This window comes from Mustelus asterias, chromosome 1, assembly GCF_964213995.1.
Source record: "Mustelus asterias chromosome 1, sMusAst1.hap1.1, whole genome shotgun sequence".
In the NCBI taxonomy this organism is placed as follows: Eukaryota; Metazoa; Chordata; class Chondrichthyes; order Carcharhiniformes; family Triakidae; genus Mustelus; species Mustelus asterias.
In genome coordinates, this window is record NC_135801.1 from 2,076,629 (window position 1) to 2,104,058 (window position 27,430).

The following is a 27,430-nucleotide window of genomic DNA, read 5'->3' on the forward strand; positions in this document are numbered from 1 at the left end:
AGCAGCCCCTAAGGTCCTCCTCCCCCTCACCACAACCCCCCCCCCCCCCCCCGCCAACACCCTCCAGCTCCAGAATCAGTGATTGTTTATTATGAGTTTGTGCTGCTTGAGAGAGGAGCCGTGATTAAAAGCCACAACAATTAATCTGGGCGTTAAGGCTGGGAATCTGTAAAATGCCAGAGAGGAAGATGTGGCAAACCTAGTTTCAGATTAGAATTATATCATCTGCAAATCGCCTTGGCACAAACAGCAGAACCAGATTCAGGATTACTGCAACTCTCAGGCAGAAAATAGCGCACAGCAAGCTCCCAGAAAGAGCAGTGCAATAATGAGCAGGTAATCTGCGTCAATGTTGATGACTGAGGGATAAATATCGGCGAGGACACCAGGGAAAACTCAGCTCATCTTCTTCCAAATAGTGGCCCTGGGATTTATTACATTCAACTGACAGAGCCTGGGTTTAAAGCATCGCATTAAAGACAGGAGCACTGACAGTGCGGCACTCCCTCAGCACTGACCCTCTGACAGTGCGGCATTCCCTCACTAATACAGTGAGAGTGTCAGTGTGGAATTATTTCAGCTGGCAGCAGGAACAGGAAGCGATGAAACTGAAGAAACCCATGAACTGAGAGAATCTGAAGGCAGTTTTGACAGTGGTTGTGAGGACAGCAGTGTGGGGGAGCGTTGAGGGGTCACTCTGGAGATAGCCTCCAGTGTGAGTCCCAGAGAGGGTGACTCTCTGCGCTGGCCTGGAGTTTGCAGTTGCTGGGAGTTTGAGAGCAGAGTGCTGATGGTGCGGAGATGGAGAGGGTGAAGGTGCAGACTGGTCCCAGCCAGAGCGGAGAGTGCGGCAGCGGCTGGACCTGTGGAGCCAGCGACTGCAAGTCGCAGCAGGAGCCGGCATGGAGGCTGCAGCCCAGGGAGGAGAGAGGTGAGTGCACTGGGCAGGATGGAGCGCTATAGGCTGGGCTGAGACTGCGGAGCTGGGAGCTGGATCTCGGGAGCGGGTAGCAGGAAATCATAGAAAATCATAGAAACCCTACAGCACAGAAAGAGGCCATTCGGCCCATCGAGTCTGCACCGACCACAATCCCACCCAGGCCCTACCCCCATATCCCTACATATTTACCCACTAATCCCTCTAACCTACGCATCTCAGGACACTAAGGGGCAATTTTTTTTCTTAGCATGGGCAATCAACATAACCTGCACATCTTTGGACTGTGGGAGGAAACCGGAACACCCGGAGGAAACCCACGCAGACACGAGGAGAATGTGCAAACTCCACACAGACAGTGACCCATGCCGGGAATCGTACCCAGGTCCCTGGAGCTGTGAAGCAGCAGTGCTAACCACTGTGCTACCGTGCCACCCCTGGATCTGGAGATCCACCCCCCCCCCCTTCCCCCCCCCCCCCCGCAGCTGAGCCTCTCACGCTGCCACCGGCCTGGCTCTCTGCATTCCCCTGTGAAACCATCTCCCCAACAGTATCCAAAACAGAGAGGGAGATGGTTCCAAGGAACTCCACACTAACTGCTTCGTGCTTCTATTCTGAATGGCAACCACCTATTCCCTTTCTGCCTGTGCACTCTTTACCTGCGGTGTGACCACCTCACTGTGCACACTATCCAAAATGCGGATTTGGGTAGCTGCAGCTGGAGACATGTCCTGCACACCTGGCCACCCTGGGCACTGGGAGAATTCCCGACTCCCCACACTGCGTAGGAGGAGCACCCAACATGGCTGAGCTGCCCTGCCATGACTTACCCTTAAATTACTCCCATTATGTTTACTTGTGGTTGAGGATATTAAGGGCAGTAGAAATATTCAGCCACTCCTACTCACCAAGGCCACTGATCTTTTTTCTGAGGATAGATCGAAGAATGGAGCACCTCCTTCCCCTCTTCTCCAAACTCTGTCATTCACCTAACTCCAATTTAAGCACTCTAATGCAGCCCTAAGCAACACTCCAGTGCAGACAAGGCAGCCTGGCGGTGGTGGGATGGAATCAGGCTTCCAGTACACCACCTGAGTAAATGTCTTTCCCACCTCCAGGCTCATCACCCGTGAGAGCAGGGTGCAATCTTTCTGACCAGGTGGAGGTGGTTTTGAAGGAAGCAGCGGGAACAAATTGCAAACGTTTGCGGTCAGATTTCCGCCTCCATTAAATACAGCTGGACACGGGTGCGAAGTGGCAGCAAGTAACCAATTAGGGTCACTTGAGAGATCAACTGGGGGAAAGATAGATGGATCTTCCTTGTGTTGAACAGGCTCCTCTGCTGAGGGTGAATCCTGGCAAGTAGCTGGAGGCAGCCTCCCAGCAGCAAGCCAGGGAGCCATTGGCACCTTATTAAATTCCCCTTTCCAGTGTCATGTGGATCTGAGGCCTAGAGGTGCATCCACAAGCAATCCTGTGGAAGGGTTCCTCCCCTACAGAAAGAGCCAGAAATCTGTGGCCATGCGTTATTTTTCAATCTTCAGCTTCAGCAACACCTCCATCATGAGGTGCCCTCACTGTCACCTACCAGCTCCTGCAGTGCCACCTTTCCTGGCAGTGCTGGTGACTGGGGCTCTCACCTCAAAAACCCACCTATCGTTGTTAATTGGACAGCAAACACAGAGGCAACAACTTAATTGTCCACCTCCTGGTAGATCGCACAGATTGGCAGCTCCAAGATACCATGGAGGTCAGGACCTGGAGATTGTTCTGACAGCTGAGAGTCTTCTTAGAGCATAAGATTGTGCTCAGTATTTTGATACCTTAGCTCATGCTAGGATAAACTATATTGGTTTTCCTTTTAACGGATTAAATCTACCAGGATCTTATAGAATGATAGAATGGGCTCGAGAGGCTGAATGGTCTCCTCCTGTTCTGATGACTCAGCACGTGTCAGTAGGAACAAATGTGACTCCAAGACTCTTGAGATATTGTACTTTATTTTCAATCATACATCCTCAAACTGACTCTACAAGACCCTTCATCCAATTGTTTGTTGTGTCATTAACTCCTTGGTGAACTGGATATTTTTACCTGGAGTGACATTGTTTGTAACTTTGGGATGTGATAAGGTGCAATACACATCTAGACCTTTCCTTTTCTTTCCAACACTAACAGTGATATTGATGCTGAATAAAATTCCACACACTGGAATCACAATGACTGTAAAACTCCAGGATAGAATTTGCTGCTATTTAGTTTCTGAATGAGCTTTTCTTCTGTGTTTACAGAATCTCCTCACTTCAGCTGCTCCGGAGAAACCGAGTGAAACTTGTTGATGAACTCAGGGACAGAATCGACTGGATTCTGGATCATGCTTTGCAAATTCAGCTAATTTCAGAGGATGATTTTGAAGATGTGAAATACAACCCTGGACCCAGGAGGAAAGTCCGAGCTCTGCTGGATATTATCGACTGTCGTGGGGAAGCAGTGGCTGATCAGTTTTGTTCACTCTTTAAGAAAACCAAAGATGTGTCTGAAAAAGAAACGGTGTCTAAGGGTAAGGAGACTGCTCATTGATTGAGACTCTGCCCTTTTGTACTGAAGGCTGAGGTCGAGGTATAGAGTTGATGTGGGCTCAGCTGGGATGTTTAATTCCAATTTTGGCTGCCTTCATGTTCCAGTTGAGTGAGTGTGTGAAGCAGTTTGAGCCGTATTCCAAAACTGAACTTGTGTAAATTGGTATCAGTGTTCAATCATCATTCTGTAGGACAACATTGACTAACCTGAGGCTGTAGTTACTGTGAAACAGTGCTAAACAAATACACTTGGTACCCATGTCAGAGTTAGAGTGTGAATACACCCTCAACTACATTCCAGTGAGAGAATCTCTGGGTTCACTGTGAATGCTGCAGCCAAGAAATTGGAGATGGCACACCCAGGATGAATGCGTGGGTGACAGAATTAGGCTGGGAGGCTGTTAAAGCAGAAATGCTTTGCAGTGTCCTGAGGTTGTGAAGGGCACAATGTAGATGCAATTCTTTCATCAAGAGTCAGCAATGATAGTCAGCAGTATTGTTGGGTAGTTTGTGTGACTGATGGGTAGAATATAAATCAAACACATTTAATGCTCAATATTTAGTGTTAAAAATGAAAGACTCGAATTTACATAGCACATTTCATGTAATTGTATGTTACAGGCAATGAAACATTTTTTGTGTAGTCACTGTTGTAATGTAGGAAATGTGTGCACAGCAGGATCCCACAAACAGCAGTGTGCTACCTACTGGACCATCAGTTTCAGTGATGTTGCTTGAGGGATAAATATTGGCCCCTCAGGAAAATTCTCTGGAATGATTATTAAGTTGAGGTTTTGTGCAGTTTTGTCTTGGCCAATCAGCTGTTTGCATGGTGTATCAGTCTGCAGTCAGATTGGCTGGAAAACCAGCTCTAGAAACAACCAATGAAAAGTGAAACTGAAGGTGGAAGAGTAAAGAGCTGAATGCAGAACTGTTCAAATTAAGACATGCTGGTTTGTGCTGGACACAGAGGGAATGACCAGTCCATCAGCTAGTTAGACTGATTGACCAAACAGTAACCTGGTCTGATAGTGATTATTACAGAGAACGTCCAGCACAGAAACAAGGAGGAGGACCTTCTCGTGAACCTGCTCCTGGGCCTGGCAAGGCATGCCATCTACAGGTCCAGGCAGTGGGTCGTCCAACCTGACTGTCCGCCCCCCTACTGTGGCTATATTCGCGGCCGGGTGTCCCTGGAAGGGAGCATGTGGTGTCCGAGGGCACAGTTGATGCCTTCCATGTCCGCTGGGCACTGCAGAGACTGGGGTGTGTTATTGACCCCTTAATCGCACTTTCATTTGATGTTTTAAGTTTCCTTTCTGCTTTGTTTTTTGTTTCGGGTGGTTCCCCTCCTTTTAGGGAGCTGCCCTTTTTGAGTTGTCCCTAAGTTAAGTTTATTTTGTTTATTTGGTTGGACACAAAAACATGTCCAGCACAGAAACAGATCATTCGGCCCCTCACCTCCCCCCTTCCCCAGCCCGATTCTGCTATCCTCTTCCAGCTCGCCTTTCAACGCTTCATGACTTTGAAATGTTGTTTTGTGTCTCTGCAGAACACTCCATTTTGATAAAGAAACACAAACAAGTCCTCAGTCGGAGGAATGAGGTAATGATGTATTACAACTCGCGAGCCGGAGAGAAAATTCATCTTTCAGATCAGTTCATCAACTTGCTGCTTGTTAAAGGGCACCACAGCCTCGAATTCAAACGGCACGAGTTACTGTCCTTTGGGCAGAATCGGATTCACTTACAGAAGAGGAACAGTGAGCAGATGGATATCAAACCAGGCCAGTTATTTATGCAGGTTAACGATAAGCGAGCTCCCAACAAAACCCTGGTTTCTGGAGTAGCGGGGATAGGGAAAACTGTCTTGCTGCAGAAGATTGTTTATGATTGGGCGAATAATCAGTGCTTTGATAACTTTGAGTTTGTTCTACAGTTCACATTCCGGGACCTGAATTTAATTAATAAACCGACCAGTTTCAGGAATCTGGTTTTGAAGAAAAATAGTCATTTGTCGAAAGCGCTGGATTCTATTTTTGAGGCTGCCGAGAAGTTGCTAATAATTCTGGATGGTTTTGATGAGTTTAAGTTCTGTAGTTCTTTAGATGGGGATTGCTTCATCACAGACCCCAATGAGGATGGGGAATTGGTGGACATCATCCACAGTCTGCTCCGAGGGGAACTCCTCATGGGGGCTTCAGTCCTCCTGACCAGCCGGCCCACAGCCACTAACTACATTCCAGTGGAAACCATTGACCGATTCGTAATCATCACTGGCTTTTCAGAAAAGGAAATCCGAAATTTCTTCTTGAAATATTACCAAGATGAAGAACTGGGTCATCGAATGTTCCAGCAAGTGAAAGAAAATGAATTCCTCTTTACCTTGTGCTTTGTTCCTGCCTTTTGTTACATTGTCTGCAGCGTTTTGAAAGAGAACCAAGGGGAGGCTCAGAAACAGCCAAAGACAATGACGGACATTTATAGCCGCTACCTCAGCGCTCTGTTGAAACATCATTCCCGAGCCCAGGCCACAGGAGGAGAACACCTCACACAAACCCTCCGGAATCTGGGCAGATTAGCATACAGCAAACTACTTCAGCACAACACGCTGTTCTACCAACACGATTTGGAGGCTCACCAAGTTGAGGTGAACACTTTGGTCAACAGTTTTCTGGATAAAACCTGTGTCCAGGAGCCAGAATGTGTGGAGAGTGTCTTTTCCTTCACACACTTCACCATCCAGGAGTTTTTTGCAGCTCTGCATTATATGCTGGAGCCAGAGCCTTTTCCAGACATAATGAATGTGGACACGATGAACGAATACAAGATGGCCTCGGGTTTCTTGGATATATTCCAGCGGTTCCTGTCCGGCCTGTTGTCTGAGAGGAACCAGGCCTTGCTTTCTAAGCAAATGAAACTGGACAAAACCATGAAACCCGAGTCCTACTGTCACTGGCTGTTGGAAGGGATTAAAGAGCATTGTGAAAATGGATCAAGTATCTTGAACCTTCTCCACTGTCTGTTCGAACAGCAAAATGATTCATTAGCAGAAAGAATAAATCCCCAAAACCTACGCATTCACATTGGGGACAATGTACTGAGTCCAGTAGATTTCAGTGTGCTGAAATACTTTCTAGACATGAAGATTGGAGATCTGGAAGAATTAGATCTCACTGCAACCAACATAAATAGTGCAGCACTGAAGAATCTACAACCATATTTACACCAGTGTGAGAGATTGTGGTAAGCACTTTTTATATCTTGGGATGTGGGTGATATGGATGAGGACAAGTTTATTTCTCACTATTTACCCTGAGGGTATTAAGATTCAATAGTGTAGAATACTTCAGGGAGTTTGGGGACCCAACTGGGTTTATTCAACAGAACAACAACTTTCTGGATCTCATTTCTCATGCAAGTTGTGCATTAGATTTCAGGATTTACTGCAATGGGATTAAAATTGAGGTAGAAACTTGCCTTGGATAGCGATGGTATCGTATTGTTCATATGCCTGATAGACACTTAACCCATCACTGCTCTGAGTTCCCAGTCACCTTCTGTTGCTCAGGTACAGCTATTCCTGCTATTGCTTTAATTAATGGATAGCTTTTATTCCTTTCACCCATTTCCCACAATTTATATTTCTTATTCATTTTCTCTTCCATTCCCTCTGGGTTTAACAATGGGCGGGATCTTCTGACCGTGCTCGCTCAAAGACCGGAAAATCCCACCTGAGGTCAACGGACCTTTGTATGGTCCATGTCCCGCCTGCTATGATTCCCATGGCGGGCGGGACAGGAAAATTCCAAACATTGTTTATCATTCATCGTTATTGTCCCTTGTTTTTGGGTAAAAACTTTTTATGAAGTACTTGTGTGTTGTATTATTTTCTATGCTTATGTAACCCCCTGCTGACCACTATATGGGGCTACTATTTAAATATTCAATCAACAGGATCCCGAATTCCCAGCAGTTGATGTTGATTTGGCTAATTCCCTGTTTACCCATAAATGTCAGTACTGTAATCGGAATATCAAAAATAAATTTAATAACACATATCATTAACAGACATAAAACAGTGAGCTCTGATCTATAACTGTTGGGGGCCCTCCGTTGGTGCACATATGGGGAAACTCATCCTCAGTAACACATTTGTAGATACTGTTCCAGTTGGACTGTATAGTCCCCACCAGTTACTCACGACACCCACACACAGTCCAGGAGAGACACACGTGTGGAAGATGATGCCGCAGGAGGCAGAGGTGCCGCGAGCTATCCGTGCAGCAACGTAGGTCGAGTGCGCTGAAGGCTGTCCTCCTCGGCAGTAATGAAAAGAACAGGCAGGGGAACGCCTGGCTGCCTCTCCCTCCAAACCGAATTCTCACTGCCTGGAAAAAGCTCTCTCTCTCCCCAGCTCTCTGCCTCTCCAGCTCTGCCTCTCTCTCTGCACTCTTCACTTCCTGGCGCCTTTTTTTGCCTCCCACCCCCAGAGTAATCCCATTGGCCCAGCCCACATCACTCAACCAACAGCATCCTGTTCACAGCACCCACCCTGCAAACAGGACACTGAAACCCACAAGGGACAAAGAACACTGGTAAATGTCTTCCCCACAAATTTCCCTCAGTCCCTTACATTCTCCCCCCACTAAAAATACAGCATGCCCCCATGCTGAAGTACATGACATAGGACCCAGTTAACCAATTACACCATGTACCTTATAGTGTGATGACTGGTATAATAGTGGGTGAAAAGAGCGGTACCTTATTTATACATGACGAGCACTGAGCAAAGGACTTACACCACCATGTATGACAACTATTGCAGTGTTCAGGAAAATGCATAGTGGGTGGCGTAGCTGAGTGAACACTTGTATGTCCTACTACTACAGACTTTGCACACAGCTCTCCCAGCTTTGTATAATGGAAACGGTCTGCTGGCTTTCTCTCTCTCTGTGATCTCCTTAACTCTGGTTCTGGATTGGCTATATTAGATGTGTCTGTAGTGTAAGTGCCCTCAACAGAACGGTCTGATTCTACTTCCCTTTGCTCAGTTACTACCTCTTCTATCACAACAGGTAGCCCTTCTGAAGATTCTGAGCTCGCTGCGACTTCTGTCACTTCTGTAGCATTTGTGGGGGGATTGGACTCTGTAGGCATGACATCCTGTTCCGGTTGTTCACAGATTCCCTCCGGATTGTCAATGATCAAGTCCTCTGGGTAATGTCCATACTCTGACTCTGAGTCTGAAGAGTTTTGATCTCCCAGGGGCACATCAGCTGCGGAGTCATCTTTGTGAACCTCAGGAGTTTGATTCCTTTCTTTTGCTTTTCTGCGCCTGAGGGCTCTTGGAGAGGGAGTAGGCTTTGAGTCAACCTCAGTGCTCAATTGGACCTCTTGTCCCAGGGGCAAAATATGATTTCGGTGCATGACCTTAATGGGTCCCGAACCATCTGCAGGCTTTAGACGATAAACAGGAAGATCAGACATTTGACTCTCAACCACATAAGGATTTGCACTCCACCGATCAGCAAGCTTCTGTTTCCCTTTCAGGCCAAGGTTTCGAATGAGGACTCTTTCCCCAGGCTTCAAGCAATGGTAGCGCACTCTCTGGTCATACCTCTCCTTGTTACTTTGGTTCATTTTAGCGGAAGTGGCTTGGGCCAACTGATAGGCTGCTTGCAGCTCTTTCTTCATCTTAGACACAAACTGCAAGTGGGAAGTTGTTGAGGTCCCATCTGCTGACACGCCAAAGCAAACGTCCACAGGAAGTCTGGCTTCCCTCCCGAACATTAAAAAGTAGGGCGAATACCCGGTAGCTTCATTTGGGGTACAGTTGTACGCGTGGACCAGATGTGCAATGTGCTGACTCCATTTGGACTTTTGACTGGGCTCAAGAGTTCCTAGCATGTTCAACAGGGTTCTATTGAACCTCTCTGGTTGAGGGTCACCTTGTGGGTGGTATGGTGAAGTTCTTGATTTCCTCACACCCAACATGGTCAACATCTCTCTCACCAACTGGCTTTCAAAATCCCGACCCTGGTCTGAATGTATGCGAGTTGGTAGGCCGTAGTGAATGAAGTATTTCTCCCATAGAGTTCTGGCAACCGTTATGGCTCTCTGATCCTTGGTTGGGAATGCTTGTGCATACCAAGTGAAGTGGTCAGTGACTACCAACACATTGCATACATTGCGGGAATCAGGTTCTATGGAGAGAAAGTCAATGCATACAAGATCCATAGGGCCTGAACTTTGGATGTGGGAAAGTGGTGCTGCTCTCTGTGGCAGAGTCTTTCTCTTAATGCAGCGTTCACATGTCTTGCAGTATGTCTCTACGTCTTGCTTCATGCGGGGCAGAAGAATCTGTCACAGACGAGTGCATAGGTCTTGTCAAATCCCAGATGTCCATTGTTGTCATGCAGTGACTTCAAAATCATACGGTGGAACTGCTTGGGGAGCACAAGCTGTCACCGTAAGCGTAGGTCAGACTGTTTGACTGTCCTGTAAAGCAGACCCTGCTCGATTGACCACTTCCCCCACTCTCGTTTCAGAAGTGTAAGATCAGGATGGTTTGTCTGTATTTGACTTGCCGGTGCCTTCTGATTGACAGCTAGCCATATTTCTCCTATACACGGGTCGCTTTTCTGAGCAGCTTGAAGCTCTGCTGGACTGAAAGTGGGCAGCTGATCAGCTACTACTGCAACGGTATGACAGAAAGCCTTGGGAACTGCAGACACATGAGCCCCTATTTGTTCGATCACACATGGATAGGAGTGTCCTGCTCATGTGCTACTCGACACCGTCTGACAGAGAGCCCGCACTCCTGGAACTGGGATTTCTTGCCATTCATCATCTGGTGTCATGCTGTCATGTGCACGTCGAGACTGCGTCAAGGTTATGCCGGCCTGGTCTATACTTAAGGCTAAAGTTGTAGGTGGACAGTGCTGAGAGCCAGCGATGACCAGTGGCATCCAGTTTAGCTGACGTTGTGACGTATGTCAGGGGATTGTTGTCCGTTCTGACTTGTACAGTAGCTCCGTAAAGATAGTCATGTAGCTTATCCACAATAGTCCACTTGAGAGCTAAAAACTCCAGTTTGTGTGCTGGATAGTTTTTCTCAGATGGCGAGAGACTTCTGCTGATGAATGCAACTGGGCGTAGACCATCATCATGCTCTTGGTATAAGACACCACCTAGTCCGTCCAGGCTAGCATCCACGTGCAGAATGTAAGGCTTCTGTGGATCTGCGAACGCCAATACAGGGGCTTTGGTGAGCCGGGTCTTGAGTCCTTGGAAAGCATGTTCGCATTGCTCACTCCACCGAGAGCCAAAGGGTTCAGAAGGCTTGAAGCAAGTCTTGTCAGGTGAGTTTGCAGTCTGACTCCCCTTGGAGCGGGGACGGGGAGAATATCCTTGAAGGAGTCCGTTGAGGGGACGGCAGAGTTTGGAGAAGTCCTTGACAAAGCGGCGATAGTAGCCACAAAATCCAAGGAAGGATCTGAGCTCTGTCACCGTTTGGGGTCTTGGCCGGGAGACAACAGCCTCTACCTTGGATGCGTCTGTCGCTATTCCGTCCTGCGACACTACATGTCCAACGTAGGTGACAGAAGTCCTGCTAAACTGGCACTTGTCAAGCGACAGCTTCAGACCCTCTTCTTGGAGCCGGTCAAGCACTTTGAGCAACCGCTCCTCGTGTTCTTCGAGGGTTCGTCCAAACACAATGAGATCATCCAGGTACACCAACACCTCCAGAAAGTTCATGTCGCCGACAGTACGTTCCATGACTCTCTGAAAAGTGGCCGGTGCTCCGGAAATTCCCTGAGGCATGCGTTCGAACTGATAAAAACCCAACGGGCAGATAAAAGCGGTCTTCTCCTTGTCAGCCTTACTCATGGGTATTTGATAGTACCCGCTCCTCAGGTCGAGGACTGTGAACCATTTACTCCCAGACAAGCAGTGAAGAGCGTCTTCTATCCTTGGGACAGTGTACTGGTCCGGTATTGTTTGAAGATTAAGGGTTCGGTAGTCCACGCACATTCGTACCTTCCCTGACTTCTTGCGTACGACTACTATTGGCGATGCGTAGGGACTACGCGATTCAGAGATGATGCCATGGCTTTGTAGTTCCTGTAGGTGCTGGCGCACATCCTCAAAGTCAGCAGGCGACAAGCGACGTGACCTCTCTCGGAAGGGCCTTGCATCCTTCAGTCTTATTTCATGTCTGGTGCTTTTAGAACAACCTACATCCCACTCGTGCTGAGAGAAAACCTCTTTCCTCTCCATCATTCTCTCACAGAGACGCCTCCTTGCCTCCTCTGGCATAGGAGAGGCTCCAAAATCAAAAGAGGAAGGGGTCAGTTCGATTGCAGCTTTATCCGCACACTGTGCCCTCGGCAGAGGAACAGGGGCTACTGGGAAATTATGGGCTACTGGAGTCCCACGTTTCAAGGAGATTTCTCTGGATGACAGGTTCTTCACAGTCACAGTAATGCGTCTGCTGGAAACAACGGATGCAAGATGAACCTCAGGCCTCACCCACAACTCTTCAGGGGAAAAAGTGTCAATAGGCTGATCTATCAGTGCTAGCTGGTCTGTGAAATCACCAGGAAACTTTGGGAGGCCAGTGACTTTAAACACTTGTCCTGGTTGCAAGGTGATTGGCTTGTGCTGGGTAAACCACACAGTACCATGCTTGTCTACCCCTTCTATTGTTTCAGACTGGGAGTGTCTCATAAGCTTCTCGGAGGACGGGGTGTATGGTCAAAGTACCCAAGAAGCGTTCTCCCGCCTGTTCTTTACAGGACTCAACCAACTCTCTCACCAGCCGGGTATTTGTCCCCACCAGCACGGCAATGTTATCTTTCACAGGGTCAGGACATACTAAGGCCAAAGTGTCAACTGTCTGCGGCACTCCGGTTACAGCGGCAGTGAACTCGAGTTGTATGGACAGGTAGCCATCATATGGGTATTGGTGAGAGCTTAAACCCCATATTTCCAGGTCTTCAAGTGGCTGGAGAGGTAAGTGTTTCAGGTAGGTGTCGTAGAAGTTGCGATACAAAATGGTTACTTGGGAGCCACTGTCAAGCAAAGCTCTTGCATAAACTCCTTCTATTTGCACAGGTACGCCAGAGATGGGCCCACTAATCCTGCAGGTAACTGTTTTGAGCCTTGCTTCGCTGGGGGTGGACAGTGGGTGGAACGTATTTCACACGGAACCAAGCACCGTTCCTTCACATGGCTCCTGAGAAGTTTCCCTGCTGTCTGCTTGCTTTGATCAGCTTCTGATTCACTTTCCTCAGATCCTCAAGTTCTTTGCACTCTCTCCTTGTATGCCCATCTTGCCCACACCTGTAGCAAAAGATTCCTGCTGGCAGTGGTTTGGACATTTTCACTCGGGGCGACGCGTCCCGAACAGCAGCTTCTGGCGCTTGCTGTACGGACCCAGTCCTTGCTGTCGTACTTTCAGATGTAGTGGTAACTGGAACGGCGCTCAACAGTCTGGCCACCTGAGAAGTCAGTTCCCTTACCTCATTTCGTAGGCTGTTCAACTCAGACGTAACTGAGGACTGCGGTACACTGGCGGTGGCTGCGGTGGCAGTAGCTTTCACCCCTTCTCTGGCACTAATCCAATTTTCTTCCTCTCTTACCTCCCGCATCAGCTGGAAGAAGGAAGGGGGTTTGTCCAGGGTGTGGCTCATCCTTACACGCAGAGCAACCATGTCTCGAGTGAGTGCACCCTTGACTAGCTGTTCCATCCGAGCTCGATTCATGTCTGCAGCCGTAATTCCTCCCTTAAGAAGAGCACGATGGAGAAGTTTGTCAAGGCGATATAGAAAAGCAGAGAGGTTTTCTCCTTCATCCTGGTATGTGTGTCTGAACTTGGCCAAGATGTCGGCTCCACTCTCTGTGGTGCCATAAGCTGTGTCCAGAGCAGATAAATAATTGGTGGCCGTAGCAGTGGGAGTGCTAACTTTCAAAAATCGAACGATGTCAGCAGCAGGCCCTTTTAAACTCTCCACTATACGCTGTCTCTTGGCGGCGTCAGTGCATTGCCACTCATTGATCATCTGGGTAGCCTGCTCCATCCAGGCATCGTATTCTTCCTCACCTGGGGGTACAGGTTTCAGTCCTGAAAACAGTCTCAGCTTTCTGTAGCTAGGCCCATCGGTAGACACTTGGTTGCACTTGTCCACCAGTTTGCCAATAGCAGTCACTAAATCCAGGTTCACATCCACTTTGGGAGCTTGATTTTCTGATACTATGGCCTGAAAATCCTCCATTGACTTGCCTTCCTGTTGTAGTAGTAACAACAGCTTTGGATGGAAAGCATCCTCTTCAGGAACAGCATCCTGTGTGTCCAAGCTTTCTAGCGTATGCACAGCCCATGGCCCAGCTTCTCCTTCAATACCTATATCTGGAGGTACAGTGTCAGGGGTTAAATCAATGCTAGTCTCCACTAGTATGAACAACTGTGTGCCAGTAGAATCCCCACGGCGACCACAAATCTTGGTGCGACCAAAGACTTTCACTGTGTTTAAGACCCTTGCAATGGTCTCCTCACTAGTATCTATTGGCACATTGCTCAGTAATATGCCACGAGAAAGACTGATATTCTTTTGGCGGCTCCAGTCAGCAGCCTGAGAAAAATCCATTGTCTTCAATGAGCTGCTAACACTGTAAAACTTTTCCTGTTGTAATTACTGGGTTAACTGTTACTGACTGACGGGGGAAAATTTTTTATTTGACCTGTCTGGTAAACAGGAATGATCCCAGCGGTGCCTCCAAAAATGTAACCCCCTGCTGACCACTATATGGGGGCTACTATTTAAATATTCAATCAACAGGATCCCAAATTCCTAGCGGTTGATGTTGATTTGGCTAATTCCCTGTTTACCCATAAATGTCAGTACTGTAATCGGAATATCAAAAATAAATTTAATAACACATATCATTAACAGACATAAAACAGTGAGCTCTGATCTATAACCGTTGGGGGCCCTCCGTTGGTGCACATATGGGGAAACTCATCCTCAGTAACACATTCGTAGATACTGATCCAGTTGGACTGTATAGTCCCCACCAGTTACTCACGACACCCACACACAGTCCAGGAGAGACACACGTGTGGAAGATGATGCCGCAGGAGGCAGAGGTGCCGCGAGCTATCCGTGCAGCAACGTAGGTCGAGTGCGCTGAAGGCTGTCCTCCTCGTCGGTAATGAAAAGAACAGGCAGGGGAACGCCTGGCTGCCTCTCCCTCCAAACCGAATTCTCACTGCCTGGAAAAAGCTCTCTCTCTCCAGCTCTCTGCCTCTCCAGCTCTGCACTACTTCACTTCCTGGCGCCTTTTTTTTCCTCCCGCCCCCAGAGCAATCCCATTGGCCCAGCCCACATCACTCAACCAACAGCATCCTGTTCACAGCACCCGCCCGGCAAACAGGACTCTGAAACCCACAAGGGACAAAGAACACTGGTAAATGTCTTCCCCACAAACTTTCCTCAGTCCCTTACACTTAGAACAATTTGATTGAGCTTCTTGCTAGTTACTGGTCGTTGAAGACATTTAGTTTACGCAGTTGGTTATTATGATCTGGAACATGCTATTTGAAAGGAAGGTGGAAACTGATTCAACAGCATCTTTCAACAGGGAATTTGATAAATAGTTGAGAAGAAAAAAATAACCTGGCATTGGGGAAAGAGCAGGGGAGCATGACTAACTGGATAGTTCCTTCAAAGAGCTGGCACAGGCACGATGGAATGAACGGCCACCCATGCTGTAGGATTCTATGATTCTGAGAACCATTTGTTTGGTTGTTAGTTCCCTAACTTTAACAGTAATGCTGTCAATGAGTACAGAGCGTTTCTCAATGACTAACTCTACAGAGATTGTGGTACTCAAAACAATCCAAATGACCAGACAAAGAGCTAAAGAGAGATGGAAATGACATTCGTGGATACAGATCTTTCACTGGTTGAGGGTTTTTTAAATGGAAAACCAAACAGATGCAGAAAAGATTCAAAAACCTCTTCCTTCTATTTTTAACTTACTAGGTGTGGAGAAAATAAATTGGATTTTGAAGCAATTAAATTCCTGTGTGAGCTGCTGAGATCTTCAGACTACAAGCTGGAACTGCTGGGGTAATGCAACCAAATTCTTTCAAGAGCATAAGAACCTAAGAACTAGGAGCAGGAGGAGGCAATTCAACTCCTCGAGCCTGCTCCACCATTCCATGCGATCATGGCTGATCTCATCTTGGCCTCACCACCACCTTCCTGCCCGCTCCCCATAACCCTTCATCCTGCTACTAATTAAAAACCTATCTACCTCCTTAAATTTTTTAAATGTTCAAGCATCCACTGCACTCTGGGGTAGAGAATTCCACAGATTCACAATCCTTTGAGCGAAGTAATTCCTCCTCATCTGTTTTAAATCTCCCACCCCTTAGACTAAAACTATGGCCTCTCATTCTAGAATGTCCAACAAGGGAAACATCCTCACTACGTCTACCCTGCCAATCCTCTTTAACATCTTATGTACCTCAATTAGATCTCCTCTCACTCTTCTAAACTCCAGCCAGTATAGGCTAAACTACTCAATGTCTCTTCATAAGACAAGTCCTTCATCTCAGGAATCAATCTAGTCTTCTCTGAACTGCCTCTAATGCATTTACATCCTTCCTCAAGTAAGGTGACCAAAACTGAGTGCAGTACTCCAGATGTGGTTTTACCAATGCCCTATACAGTTGCAACAGCAATTCCCTGGTGTAATATGACATTCATACGCTCTGTCACTTCCTTTCATTATCTGCTAACAATGAGCCTCATCATTAACCTGAACTTCTACCTTAACATTGATTTTTAAAAATTTTCCATGCAACACAAAATCTTAAAACTATCAGACAAAATGAAAACCTACTCTTTACTTAATAAAATAAATAATTTCTCCTGAATTTTGCTTCAGTCTTTCTTTGCAGGAAGAGACCATTCAGCCCCTCAGCCTATTTTGTTATTCAGTGAGCTTATGACAAATCTATGATCTAATTCTTATATCTATATAGCTATATACCTATGTCTAACTCTATATAACTATATATCTATATCTAACTCTGTATATCTATATAACTATATATCTATAATCTAACTCTATATAACCTATATAACTATATATCTATATCTAACTCTGTATACCTGACTTAATTCCATATAACCTTTTATATCCCATGATAGGCAAAAAATCTGTCAGTCTCAGATTTATTTTGATTAATTAGCACTGGCATAAAATATTGCTGTCACCTAAAATATTTAAAACCTCATTTTGGAATTAAAATGTGAAATTTATTCACTATGACTGTGGTCCAATTGGAATCATTCACGTTTATTTCTCATTTTTTCCATCCTCACATTCCAATGCAATTTGAAAAATAATCCCTTTATAATATAATATAAAAGTAATCCCTCCGTCCATTGCTACTGTAAATCTTACATTATTTATTCAATGTTACTTCATAAAAATGCACAATTTGTTGACTTGGGGTGGAATTCGCCATTTTGGAAATGGTGACGGGCAGCTCCGGCAGCATCTTTCCGTTGATCGGAATGTCGGATCCCACACCAGATTCTATGCTCGGAACCTCATTAATGCCGCACAGGCGCATTCCCCTCCGTCTCTCCTGATGGCCCGGCAACTGATTTGTCTACCGAACCTCAGCTGGCAGGTTTGAAGGTCCCAGCGTCATATTTAAACACCAGTCCAGCACACCCATATCACTCTGTCCAGCCCACTTGTCTTCACCAGACCCTCCAACATATCCAGAACCCAGAGCAGCCTTAAGAAGAAGGCAGCACCAACTTTCACCATCAAGTCCCTTATTCAAGGAGCCCAGGCCTACCAGTATGTCCTCTACCCTCGGGATGGCTCAGAGCAGCACACCAACCTTACCTCTCTGGCCTGGGAGGTTCTTGTCCAGAAGGTCAACATAGATGTCACCCTCCCATGAAGTGCCATCCAGTGTAGTAAACAGATGAATGATCTCATCCGCTCCACCAGGGTAAGTCATCCTTCAGCTCCTTCCAGTATCAAGCTCTCATTGTGGCCTCAAACAGCTACTGTCTTCATGGATCTCACACATCCCTTAGCAGGACAAACGTCATTCTCTCTCAGACACTTTCACACTTTCGAGTCAGGATGACTCTTCGAAGCTTCGACTCCTGAGTAGGAGACCTTTATCAGGCTGTGCCCTCCAGACCTCGGGCCACCAGAGGATGTCCGCAAAGGTGATCACAGGCTTCAGGACGTAGCAGTCAGCGGGTTGCCTTGGCCTCTGCAGTGGATGTCAGGGTTGCACCACGATGCAATGGTAGGATTAGGAGAGTTAAAACTTTTGATTTCACCTCAGGGATTTGAACTCTCTATCACTCTGAATAAAAACCATTTCATGGGGATGTGAATGTTATGGTCAGATGAAGCATTTTGGTTTGGATCTTTGCTCTCCTCTTATTCCAATGGTCAGCCTTCCTCACACTCAGAGTGAACCTTTTAAGATTAATATTCATGTGATGGCAACCTCCGTGGCATTTGGTACTGTACCCCTATGCATTGTCAGGGAGATGTGTGCAATTATTTGTGTATGATTGGTGAGTTCTCAATCATTAGTTCTTGAGAGATAGCAATGACTGAGGGGGGCTCATCAGCAATGTGACTCTCTGCGTATCTGGGTTTCCTAACTGATAGTGTCCCAAACCAAGAGATGTACTTTAGACTGAGAGCCCTACCCTGGTCCTCATTCCTTCGTGGAAGTGTTTGCATCCTTACATGGAGGGGAAACATCCAGCCACGACACACATCGCTGTACTTCCTTGCTGGACTTTAGGTTGTGGAGATGTCGGCGTTGGACTGGGGTAAACACAGTAAGAAGTCTCACAACACCAGGTTAAAGTCCAACAGCTTTATTTGGTAGCAAACGCCACTAGCTTTCGGAGCGCTGCTCCTTTGTCAGGTAAGTGGGAGTTTTGTTCACAAACAGGGCATATAAAGACACAAACTCAAATTACAAAATAATGGTTGGAATGTGAGTCTTTACAGGTAATCAAGTCTTAAAGGTACAGACAATGTGAGTGGAGAGAGGGTTAAGCACAGGTTAAAGAGATGTGTATTGTCCCCAGTCAGGACAGTTCCCGGTATGAATACAGAACCCATCCTCTCAGTGACAGTTTGGCTATTCCCTCAGAAGTCAGGAAATGGCTTGGAGGACTAGAGGAGGTGTTGCCTGATGAATGGACTTAGTTTTGCTCCTCCTGGAACCTTTCAACCAAGAGATGTACTTTAGACTGAGAGCCCTACCCTGGTACTCATTCCTTCGTGGGCATGCCTCCCGTGTATCCCTCGTCCATGGCATCATGTTGTCCCCCTGCATGCCTCTTGGCTTCCTGCATCTCCTCATCTTCCAAAGAGGGCTCCTCCTCCTCCTGTTCACCCTCTCACAGGGCCTCATCCCTCTACATAGCCAGATTGTGAAGGGCACAGCAATCTGCGATTTGGCAGCAATCCCTCTCCGGTGTGAATTGCAGAGAGCCACCTGAGCAGTCCAGGGACCTGAATCACATCTTCAGCAGTCCTATGGTCTGCTCTCTGAGGGAGTGTGTGGTGGTGTGAGCAGCGTTGTATCTTTCATTGGCTGGAGTCTGAGGGCGACACACTGGAGTCATCGGCCAGTGTTTAAATGGGTGGCCCTTATCCCCCAGCAACCATCCCTGCAGACATTCTGGCCCCTCAAAAATTCCAGACCTCTGGGAGCGACTGAGGTGTAGGAGTCATGGCAGCTCCCAGGGTACTATACACACACGTATAGGATGTGCTTGCGATGGCCTCAACTGTGTGTTGAGGGAATGATAGCTGTTGATGAACATCAAGGGCTGCTGCCATGGAGCCCCTAGAGCCAAGTGGGTGCAATCTATTGCACCATGCACTCTTGGGAAGCCTGAGATGGTGGCATAGCTGGTGAATCTTTGAGCCTGGCTTTCTTTGTCCAGAGCCTTTAAAGGACATCGGTGATCTTCTTTATGCAGTGATATGTTGCTGACTGAGAGATGCTGCACAGGTCCCCTGTTGGTCCCTGGAAAGACCCAGAGGCAAAAAAAATGAGCACTGCCAACATCCTCACTGGCAGAGGGAAGCTCCATGTGGTGTCAGGTTTTCTTGGAGCATGTGGCGTGGTGACAATTGCAGCCTTGCCCTGCACTGTCTTTCACTCATTTCTAGAAACGAGTTTGTGGACAATAGACCTTCGGTATTGCCAGTTGACTCCACTGTCTGGCTCTCTGCTCCTCAACCTCCTGCTGATGCTCACACTCCCTCTGGTCATGTCCCCCAGGCAGTGCCTCCTGCTGGAGCTACACATGCAAACGCCTTTCCTTCCTTCACCTCCTGTCTGAGGATTCACAGAAAACTCCCTGGACCACTGCATCTATTCTCACTTTAGGCTCCTCTCTGAAAAGATATACTGAAGACCCAGAATGATTGAAGGATGCTGAGTACAATGGTGTGAACGAGAGAACTATGAGAAAAATTGGGCAACTAAGCCTTGGCACCTTAGATTGCATTCTTCCTCAAGTTCTCTTACCGCTGGCACACACGTAGAGGTGAGAAATTTTCCATTCCACAGATGTTACAATTGGAGCTCTGTGGGAGGTGAGAACTTGTGAATTACATCATTGAACCAATGTAGCTCTGAAGCTCCACACTTTGATTTGGTATACCAATGAGCTTTCGTTACTCATGGTGAATGAATGGAATCCACTTGACCACTGATGGATGGCATTAATTGTTAACCTGCGACTCCCCTTTGCTGATGGGATGGCAGACTTGGTTCAGTTGTGCCCCCTTCACTATAGCCTTCACTCTACAAGGCTGCATTCCTGTCTATCACCGTGTAGCTTTTCCAAATTTGACATCAGCCTATTAGGTTGTGCCAATCTTATTAAAAGCACAAAATTAGAAATCTGGCTTGCCCTTGCTTCCTGGGTAATGTGGCCTGCGTCCTGTGTAATTGACCTGGAGCCTGTCCATTGTAACGGCACCAACAAGTGAATATGTGTTCCAAGAAGGAGCCACGGAGCCCAGTATGGTGGTCCTCCCACATTTCACTCCTCAAAGGCAGAACCCATCTTATTCGATTTGGAAGATTCCATTTTATATGAGTGTTGAAACGGTGGTACTGCGCCTTTATTACAGGACAGGGGTCAACCCTCCCTCCCTCACTGTCCACGTGCCTCTGATATACCTGGGGATGGAGATTCCTGTATACCCCAACCCCAGGCTCTGTACTGAACTGACTCAATGACACAGAGGGGTCCATGGGTCCAGCAGCACAGTACTGTCCATGAAGACCAGCTTGGCAAGGAGATAAAGGGCAGGAACCGGTTTCCACTGGCAGGTTGGTGAACAGTGCATCAGGAGTAGCGCAGGACAGTGACAGATCGGCTTTGCATATTGTATTCACCTTGAAGTCTCTGGCAACCTGAGGACTGCCTTGTGCACATAAATCTTCATCAGTCGGGTTTCAGCCCAATGTGATTTCCTGCTGGCATGACGCAAGATTGAAAATCCTGACAGGGTTCGGGATTCAGAGCTTGGAGCTCCGAAAGCTTTTGCTACCAAATAAACCTGTTGGACTTTAACCTGGTGTTGTTAAACTTCTTACTGTGTTTACCCCAGTCCAACGCCGGCATCTCCACATCGGGATTTTGGTGGCCAGCTGTTTTAATGAGCGTTCAGGAGATGCAAGTGAATGCAAATTGCGTTCATGCCACCATTCAGCTGGAAAACCCACCCGCCATTGGCAGAATTGCAACGTGATTTAACACTGGGGGGGTTCCAACTTTCCCACTAGATTCTTTGCTCCCGCCTGCCACCAAACCTGCTGTGGGTGGGATGAGGGAATCCTCCCTATGTCTCTACTGGGGATATAAACTGTTTTTTTTAATAAACCTCAAACTATTTTTCCCCATCAGAGCAAAATATTCCTATAACCACATTCTCTGACTCACCATGAGCCTGGCACATCAAACAAACAAAGAACAAAGAACAGTACAGCACAGGAAACAGGCCCTTCGGCCCTCCAAGCCTGTGCCAGTCATGGATACATCATCGTATCCATTCCTCTATCTCTGTTTTGGGATTTGAGAATTGTTTTGGGTGATTAATGATACAAATGAAAATATTCCTCCCTCTCCCTTTTGCGAATGAGTTGGTTATCTGGTAATTGGACCACTTAGTAAACTGGGAATGGATCTCAGGGAATATGAAACAAAATGCAATATAACAGCATGGTGCCGCAGTGCATTGCTTCCTCACCGTGCCAGGGATCCGAGTTCAATTCCAGCCTTGGCTGACTGTCTGTGTGCAGTTTGCACATTCTCCCCGTGTCTGTGTGGGTTTCCTCCAGGTACTCCGGTTTCTTTCCACAGTCCAAAGATGTGCAGATTAGTTGGATTCGCCATGCTAAATTGTCCCAAGATGTGTATGTTAGATGGATAAGTCATAGGAAATGTGTGGGGTTACAGGGATAGGGCGGGGTAGAAGACTTGGGTAAAATACTCTGAGAGTTGATGCAGACTCGATGGGCTGAATGGCACTGTCGGGATTCTATGAACTTCAAAGCTATGACCTATTGGTGTATGGTTCATCCTGTTAAAAGTGAATGAACTCACTAACAGCGCTGCGTTGTGTGGTTTGAAGCGTTGCTAACACTCAGTAGCAATTTGCAGAGGCACTTAGGAAGATCAATGAAGTGAATGTTGGTAAATGTTTAATTCCAATACTCCTTTTCTCAAACAGTCTGGGCTGGACAGACATTGGGAACAATGAGCTGAGGGAACTGTGTGATGCACTAAAGGACAACAAAACGCTTCAGGAACTGTGGTACCTTGATAGAAATTAGATCTTTATCTGTCTGTCTGTCTCATTGTCTATCTATCTACTTGTCTGTCTGTTCAGTTCTCTGTAGGTTTCGTTCATCTGTCAGGTTATCTGCCTGTCTACTTCCCTGTCTGGTTCCTATCCATTTGACTGCCTGATTATTTGCTTGTTCAGTCTGTCTGATTAGTCTGTCAGTCTGATTGGTCTGTCTGTCTGGTTATGTCTGTCTGTCTGTCTGGTTCTGACTGGTTGGTCTGTCTGTCTGGTTCTGACTGGTTGGTCTGTCTGTCTGACTGTCTGGTTGGTCTGTCTGTCTGTCTGGTTCTGACTGGTTGGTGTGTCTGTCTGGTTCTGACTGGTTGGTCTGTCTGTCTGGTCCTGACTGGGTTGGTCTGTCTGTCTGATTCTGACTGGTTGGTCTGTCTGTCTGGTTCTGACTGGTTGGTCTGTCTGTCTGGTCCTGACTGGTTGGTGTGTCTGTCTGATTCTGACTGGTTGGTCTGTCTGTCTGGTTCTGACTGGTTGGTCTGTCTGTCTGGTCCTGACTGGTTGGTGTGTCTGTCTGATTCTGACTGGTTGGTCTGTCTGTCTGATTCTGACTGGTTGGTGTGTCTGTCTGACTGTCTGGTTGGTGTGTCTGTCTGGTTCTGACTGGTTGGTCTGTCTGTCTGGTTCTGACTGGTTGGTCTGTCTGTCTGGTTCTGACTGGTTGGTCTGTCTGTCTGATTCTGACTGGTTGGTCTGTCTGTCTGGTTCTGACTGGTTGGTCTGTCTGTCTGGTTCTGACTGGTTGGTGTGTCTGTCTGACTGTCTGGTTGGTGTGTCTGTCTGGTTCTGACTGGTTGGTCTGTCTGTCTGGTTCTGACTGGTTGGTCTGTCTGTCTGGTTCTGACTGGTTGGTCTGTCTGTCTGATTCTGACTGGTTGGTCTGTCTGTCTGGTTCTGACTGGTTGGTCTGTCTGTCTGATTCTGACTGGTTGGTCTGTCTGTCTGGTTCTGACTGGTTGGTCTGTCTGTCTGGCTGTCTGGTTGGTCTGTCTGTCTGATTCTGACTGGTTGGTCTGTCTGTCTGGTTCTGACTGGTTGGTCTGTCTGTCTGGTTCTGACTGGTTGGTCTGTCTGTCTGGCTGTGTCTCTCTGTTGGGTTGCTCAGTTGTCTGTCTGGCCAGTTTTCAAATGACAGATTCACTTTTCCTTTTTCAGGATTGAAGGCAGTAATGCTGATTATGGTGGAATATCTGGATTTACTGAAATTCCTTCCACTAATACAACATTAAAGAAAGTGGTGTAAGTATTGGGAATAGAATTGTGCTGATGTAAATTATCATTACTATTAGCTTCGTGAATATTTATAAATGTTTTAAGTGTTAAATATTCTTTGATAAACAACTGCTGTCAGGAAAAAAATGAACAGGCTGTGCCTCTTTAGGAAAGAGAAGGCTGAGGGGTGACCTTTAAAATTATGAAGGGGTTTGATAGGGTAAATGTGGAGAAGGTGTCTTAACATGGGAGAGACTGAAACTCATAGAAACATACATAGAAACTAGAAGCAGGAGTAGGGCATTCAGCCCTTTGAGCCTGTTCTATCACTCATTATGTTCATGGCTGATCATCAAATTCAATACCCTGATCCTGCCCTCACCCCATACCCTTGATCCCTTTAGCCCCAACAGCTGTATCTAATTTCTTCTTGAAATCCTACAATATATTGGCTTCAGCTACTTTCTGTGGTGGTGAGTTCCACACATTCACCACCCTCTGGGTGAAGAAATTTCACCTCACTTCTGTCCTAAAAGGATCACCCCTTATCCTCCAACTGTAACTCCCAGTTCGGGACTCCCCCACCATTGGGAACATTCTTTCTCGGGGTCATAAATCTCAAATTGTCACCAATAAATGTAATGGGGAATTCAGGAGAACTTTCTTCACCAAGACGGGGGGGAGAGAATATGGAACTCGCTCCCACAGGGAGTGGGGAGAATGTGGGAATGTGGGACAGAGGTAGTACCAGAGGTAGTAGTAGAAGTGGGTACAATTTGGTCCTTTAAAAAGCACCTAGACTGTTACATGGGTAGGATGGGTATAGAGGGATATGGGCCAAACGTGGGCAATTGGGACTAGCTTAGTAGTTTGAAAAACAGGGTGGCATAGACAGGTTGGGCCACAGAACATGTTTCCATGCTGTAAAGCTCCATGACTATGACTCGCTCCCACAGTGAGTGGGGAGAATGTGGGACTCGCTCCCACAGTGAGTGGGGAGAATGTGGGACTCACTCCCATGGGGAGTGGGGAGAATAGAAACATGGAAACTGGAGGCCATTCGGCCCTTCGAGCCTGCTCAGCAATTCAGCCCGATCATGGCTGATCGTCCAACTCAATAGCCTAATGCTGCTTTCTCCCCATGACCTTCGATCCTGTTCACCCCAAGTGCTATATCCAGCCGCCTCTTGAATACATTGAATGTTTTGGATCAACTACTTCCTGTGGTAATGAATTTCACAGGTTCACCACTCTTTGGGTGAAGAAATTTCTCCTCACCTCTGTCCTAAATGTTCCACCCTGTATCCTCAGACTGTGGCCCCTAGTTCTGGACACCCCCACCATTGGGAACATCCTTCCTGCATCTACCCTGTCTAGTCTCGATGAGATCCCCCTTCATTCGTCTGAATGTGGGACTTGCTCCCATGGGGAGTGGGGAGAATGTGGGACCTGCTCCCACGGGGAGTGGGGAGAATGTGGGACCTGCTCCCATGGGGAGTGGGGAGAATGTGGGACCCACTCTCACGGGGAGTGGGGAGAATGTGGGACCCGCTCTCATGGGGAGTGGGGAGAATGTGGGACCTGCTCCCATGGGGAGTGGGGAGAATGTGGGACCCGCTCTCACGGGGAGTGGGGAGAATGTGGGACCCGCTCTCATGGGGAGTGGGGAGAATGTGGGACCCACTCCCATGGGGAGGGGGGAGAATGTGGGACCCACTCCCATGGGGAGTGTTTGGGGACATGCCTCTTTCCCCTTTTCCATTGGCTAGAGGGTCAGAGCAACAGCTTTTAAAGACGGTTCACAAAACTGGACAGAAGACACATGAAGTGACAGGAGAAACTTTCTGACAGGCAATGTTTGACTGCGTAGGAAATCCTCACCTCCAGTTTAGGAGATTTGATGCCAGCACCAGAGGAAAGTTTCAATGGTTTCTAGTGAAATATTAAATGTGTATGTGCTAGTCCCCATGTGTACACATGTACCTCAGATTTCTGAACAGGAGAGGTATCCTGCCGGGACCCCTGTGTGGATTTTTCTGTCACTAACCCTACCCGGTCAGAAATTTGGGCTAAATGCTCTGAAAGTTCTCACAAACTGACACCATCCATCTTAGAAGTTTTAATCACAAGTGCAGGATTTCCCTGGAAACAGTATCATATCCTTTCTATCCAAGTTGTTTTAAAAAGTAAGCTTGCTGAACAATTCTATCCCATTTCCCCCACCTGTGCATCCAGCTGAACAGATAGCCTGGGTCCTGGGCACAGTGCCCCTGACAACGGTACGACAATGAGTGGGGATTTGGCATTTTGCTTAGAGCAGAAAAAGGAACTTCATTGCACAGAGAGACGAGAGAAGCTGGAACCGTTTTCTCTGAACTTTCAGAGGAGATTTACTGGAGATGTTCAGAAAGGCTTTGATAGAGTAAATGGGAAGAAAATGTTTCCAGTGACAAGACGGTCGGTGACCAGAGAGACACATAGCCAGATTGGACGTGGGAATTCTTTCTTACTGGATCCTTGTGATTTGGAAGGTGCTGCCTGAAAGGCCAGTGGAAGCAGATTCAATAAGAACTTCCAAAAGGGAACCAAATACTTGAAGGGAAAAAATGTTCAGTGTTTTTGGGAAAGAGCTGCAGGAGTGTGACTAATTGAATAACAGTTCAAAGGGTTTGAATGGCCTTCTGTGCGATATGATTTCTGATTGTAAGAGGAAATTCTGTCAGTGGAGTCCATATGAAGAAAGTGGGTGTGAACTAGTTCTGACCTTTCTAACTTTGTCAATTGTAACTATTACTTTGCAGGTTAATTGGACACTGCCTTCAAGAGGAGGATTTGACGAAACTGTCAGAGAGCCTGAAACCTTCCAATTCAGGACTTCTCATCACAGGGTTCAGTGATGACCATGACCAATGGGAGGGTTGGTGTGACTGGATTCTTCAGCGGTGTCAACTGTGTGACAATGAGAAACTCAACCATTTTCTCATGAAAATCTTTAATGAATTTCTTCAAAACAAGACATTCATGTGGATGCCACAATGGTGTAAAGAGCTGCAGCAGCTTCTAAAAGACAGGATCAGGAAATGTAAGACAGAGGAAATCAGAAATAAACTGGAGAAACTCAAAGAAACCATCAGTCGACACTGCTGAGAAAACCATCGCCATTGTCCAAGTTTAAACAAATAACTTGGATAATTCAATTGATAAGCTCTACCAAAGAGCTAGCACAGGGATGATGGGCTGAATGGTTTCCTTCCATATGATTCAATGAATTAAATGGCACTTGATCATCATAAAATGCTTCACACAACTGAATTACTTTTGAAGTGTAGTTTCTGCCATTATTTAAGGCAAGTGTTAGCTGTTTAGACCGGGAGGATCTGGCATTAACCGGAAATTCTCGTACATTCCCCATACCCCCCCCTCAGACCCCCAGCAACACACACTCCCCATACCCCCCAACTGACCCCCAGCAACACACACTCTCCATACCCCCCCACAGATCCCCAGCAAAACACACACCCCCATATCCCCCCCACACACCCCCAGCAACACACACTCCCCAAATCCCCTCCCACACATCCCAGAATGGCAACACAGCCCCCATTCACCCACCCCCACTCTCAAAGCCCATGCAGTAGTGACCACAGACACTGCTGCTTGACCAGTCCTGAGGCTGCAGCACTGCCACTTCAAAGAGTTTCCAGCCCATTCCCCCACCTGCAATAGTGCTTGCTGCTGTC

The 27,430-nt window shown here is 47.1% G+C and overlaps 1 protein-coding gene across 3 annotated transcripts; it reads left to right on the forward strand.

Moving 5' to 3' along the window:
• The first annotated feature begins 354 nt into the window (after nucleotides 1-354).
• On the forward strand, nucleotides 355-27,000 carry LOC144492668 (NACHT, LRR and PYD domains-containing protein 3-like). 3 transcript variants are annotated; one of them, XM_078211402.1, is made up of 7 exons: nucleotides 833-931; nucleotides 3,229-3,497; nucleotides 5,069-6,761; nucleotides 15,566-15,652; nucleotides 22,350-22,433; nucleotides 23,634-23,717; nucleotides 26,492-27,000. In XM_078211402.1, exons 1-7 carry the CDS (start codon nucleotides 903-905, stop codon nucleotides 26,835-26,837), a joined length of 2,592 nt encoding a protein of 863 aa, XP_078067528.1. In that variant the 5' UTR covers nucleotides 833-902; the 3' UTR covers nucleotides 26,838-27,000. The 3 variants fall into 3 exon arrangements, with proteins under 3 accessions (XP_078069194.1, XP_078068280.1, XP_078067528.1); XM_078213068.1 differs by lacking the exon at nucleotides 15,566-15,652 and having other exon boundaries at nucleotides 355-931; nucleotides 22,350-22,430; nucleotides 26,492-26,981; XM_078212154.1 differs by lacking the exon at nucleotides 15,566-15,652 and having other exon boundaries at nucleotides 602-931; nucleotides 26,492-26,979.
• The last annotated feature ends 430 nt before the right edge of the window (nucleotides 27,001-27,430 follow it).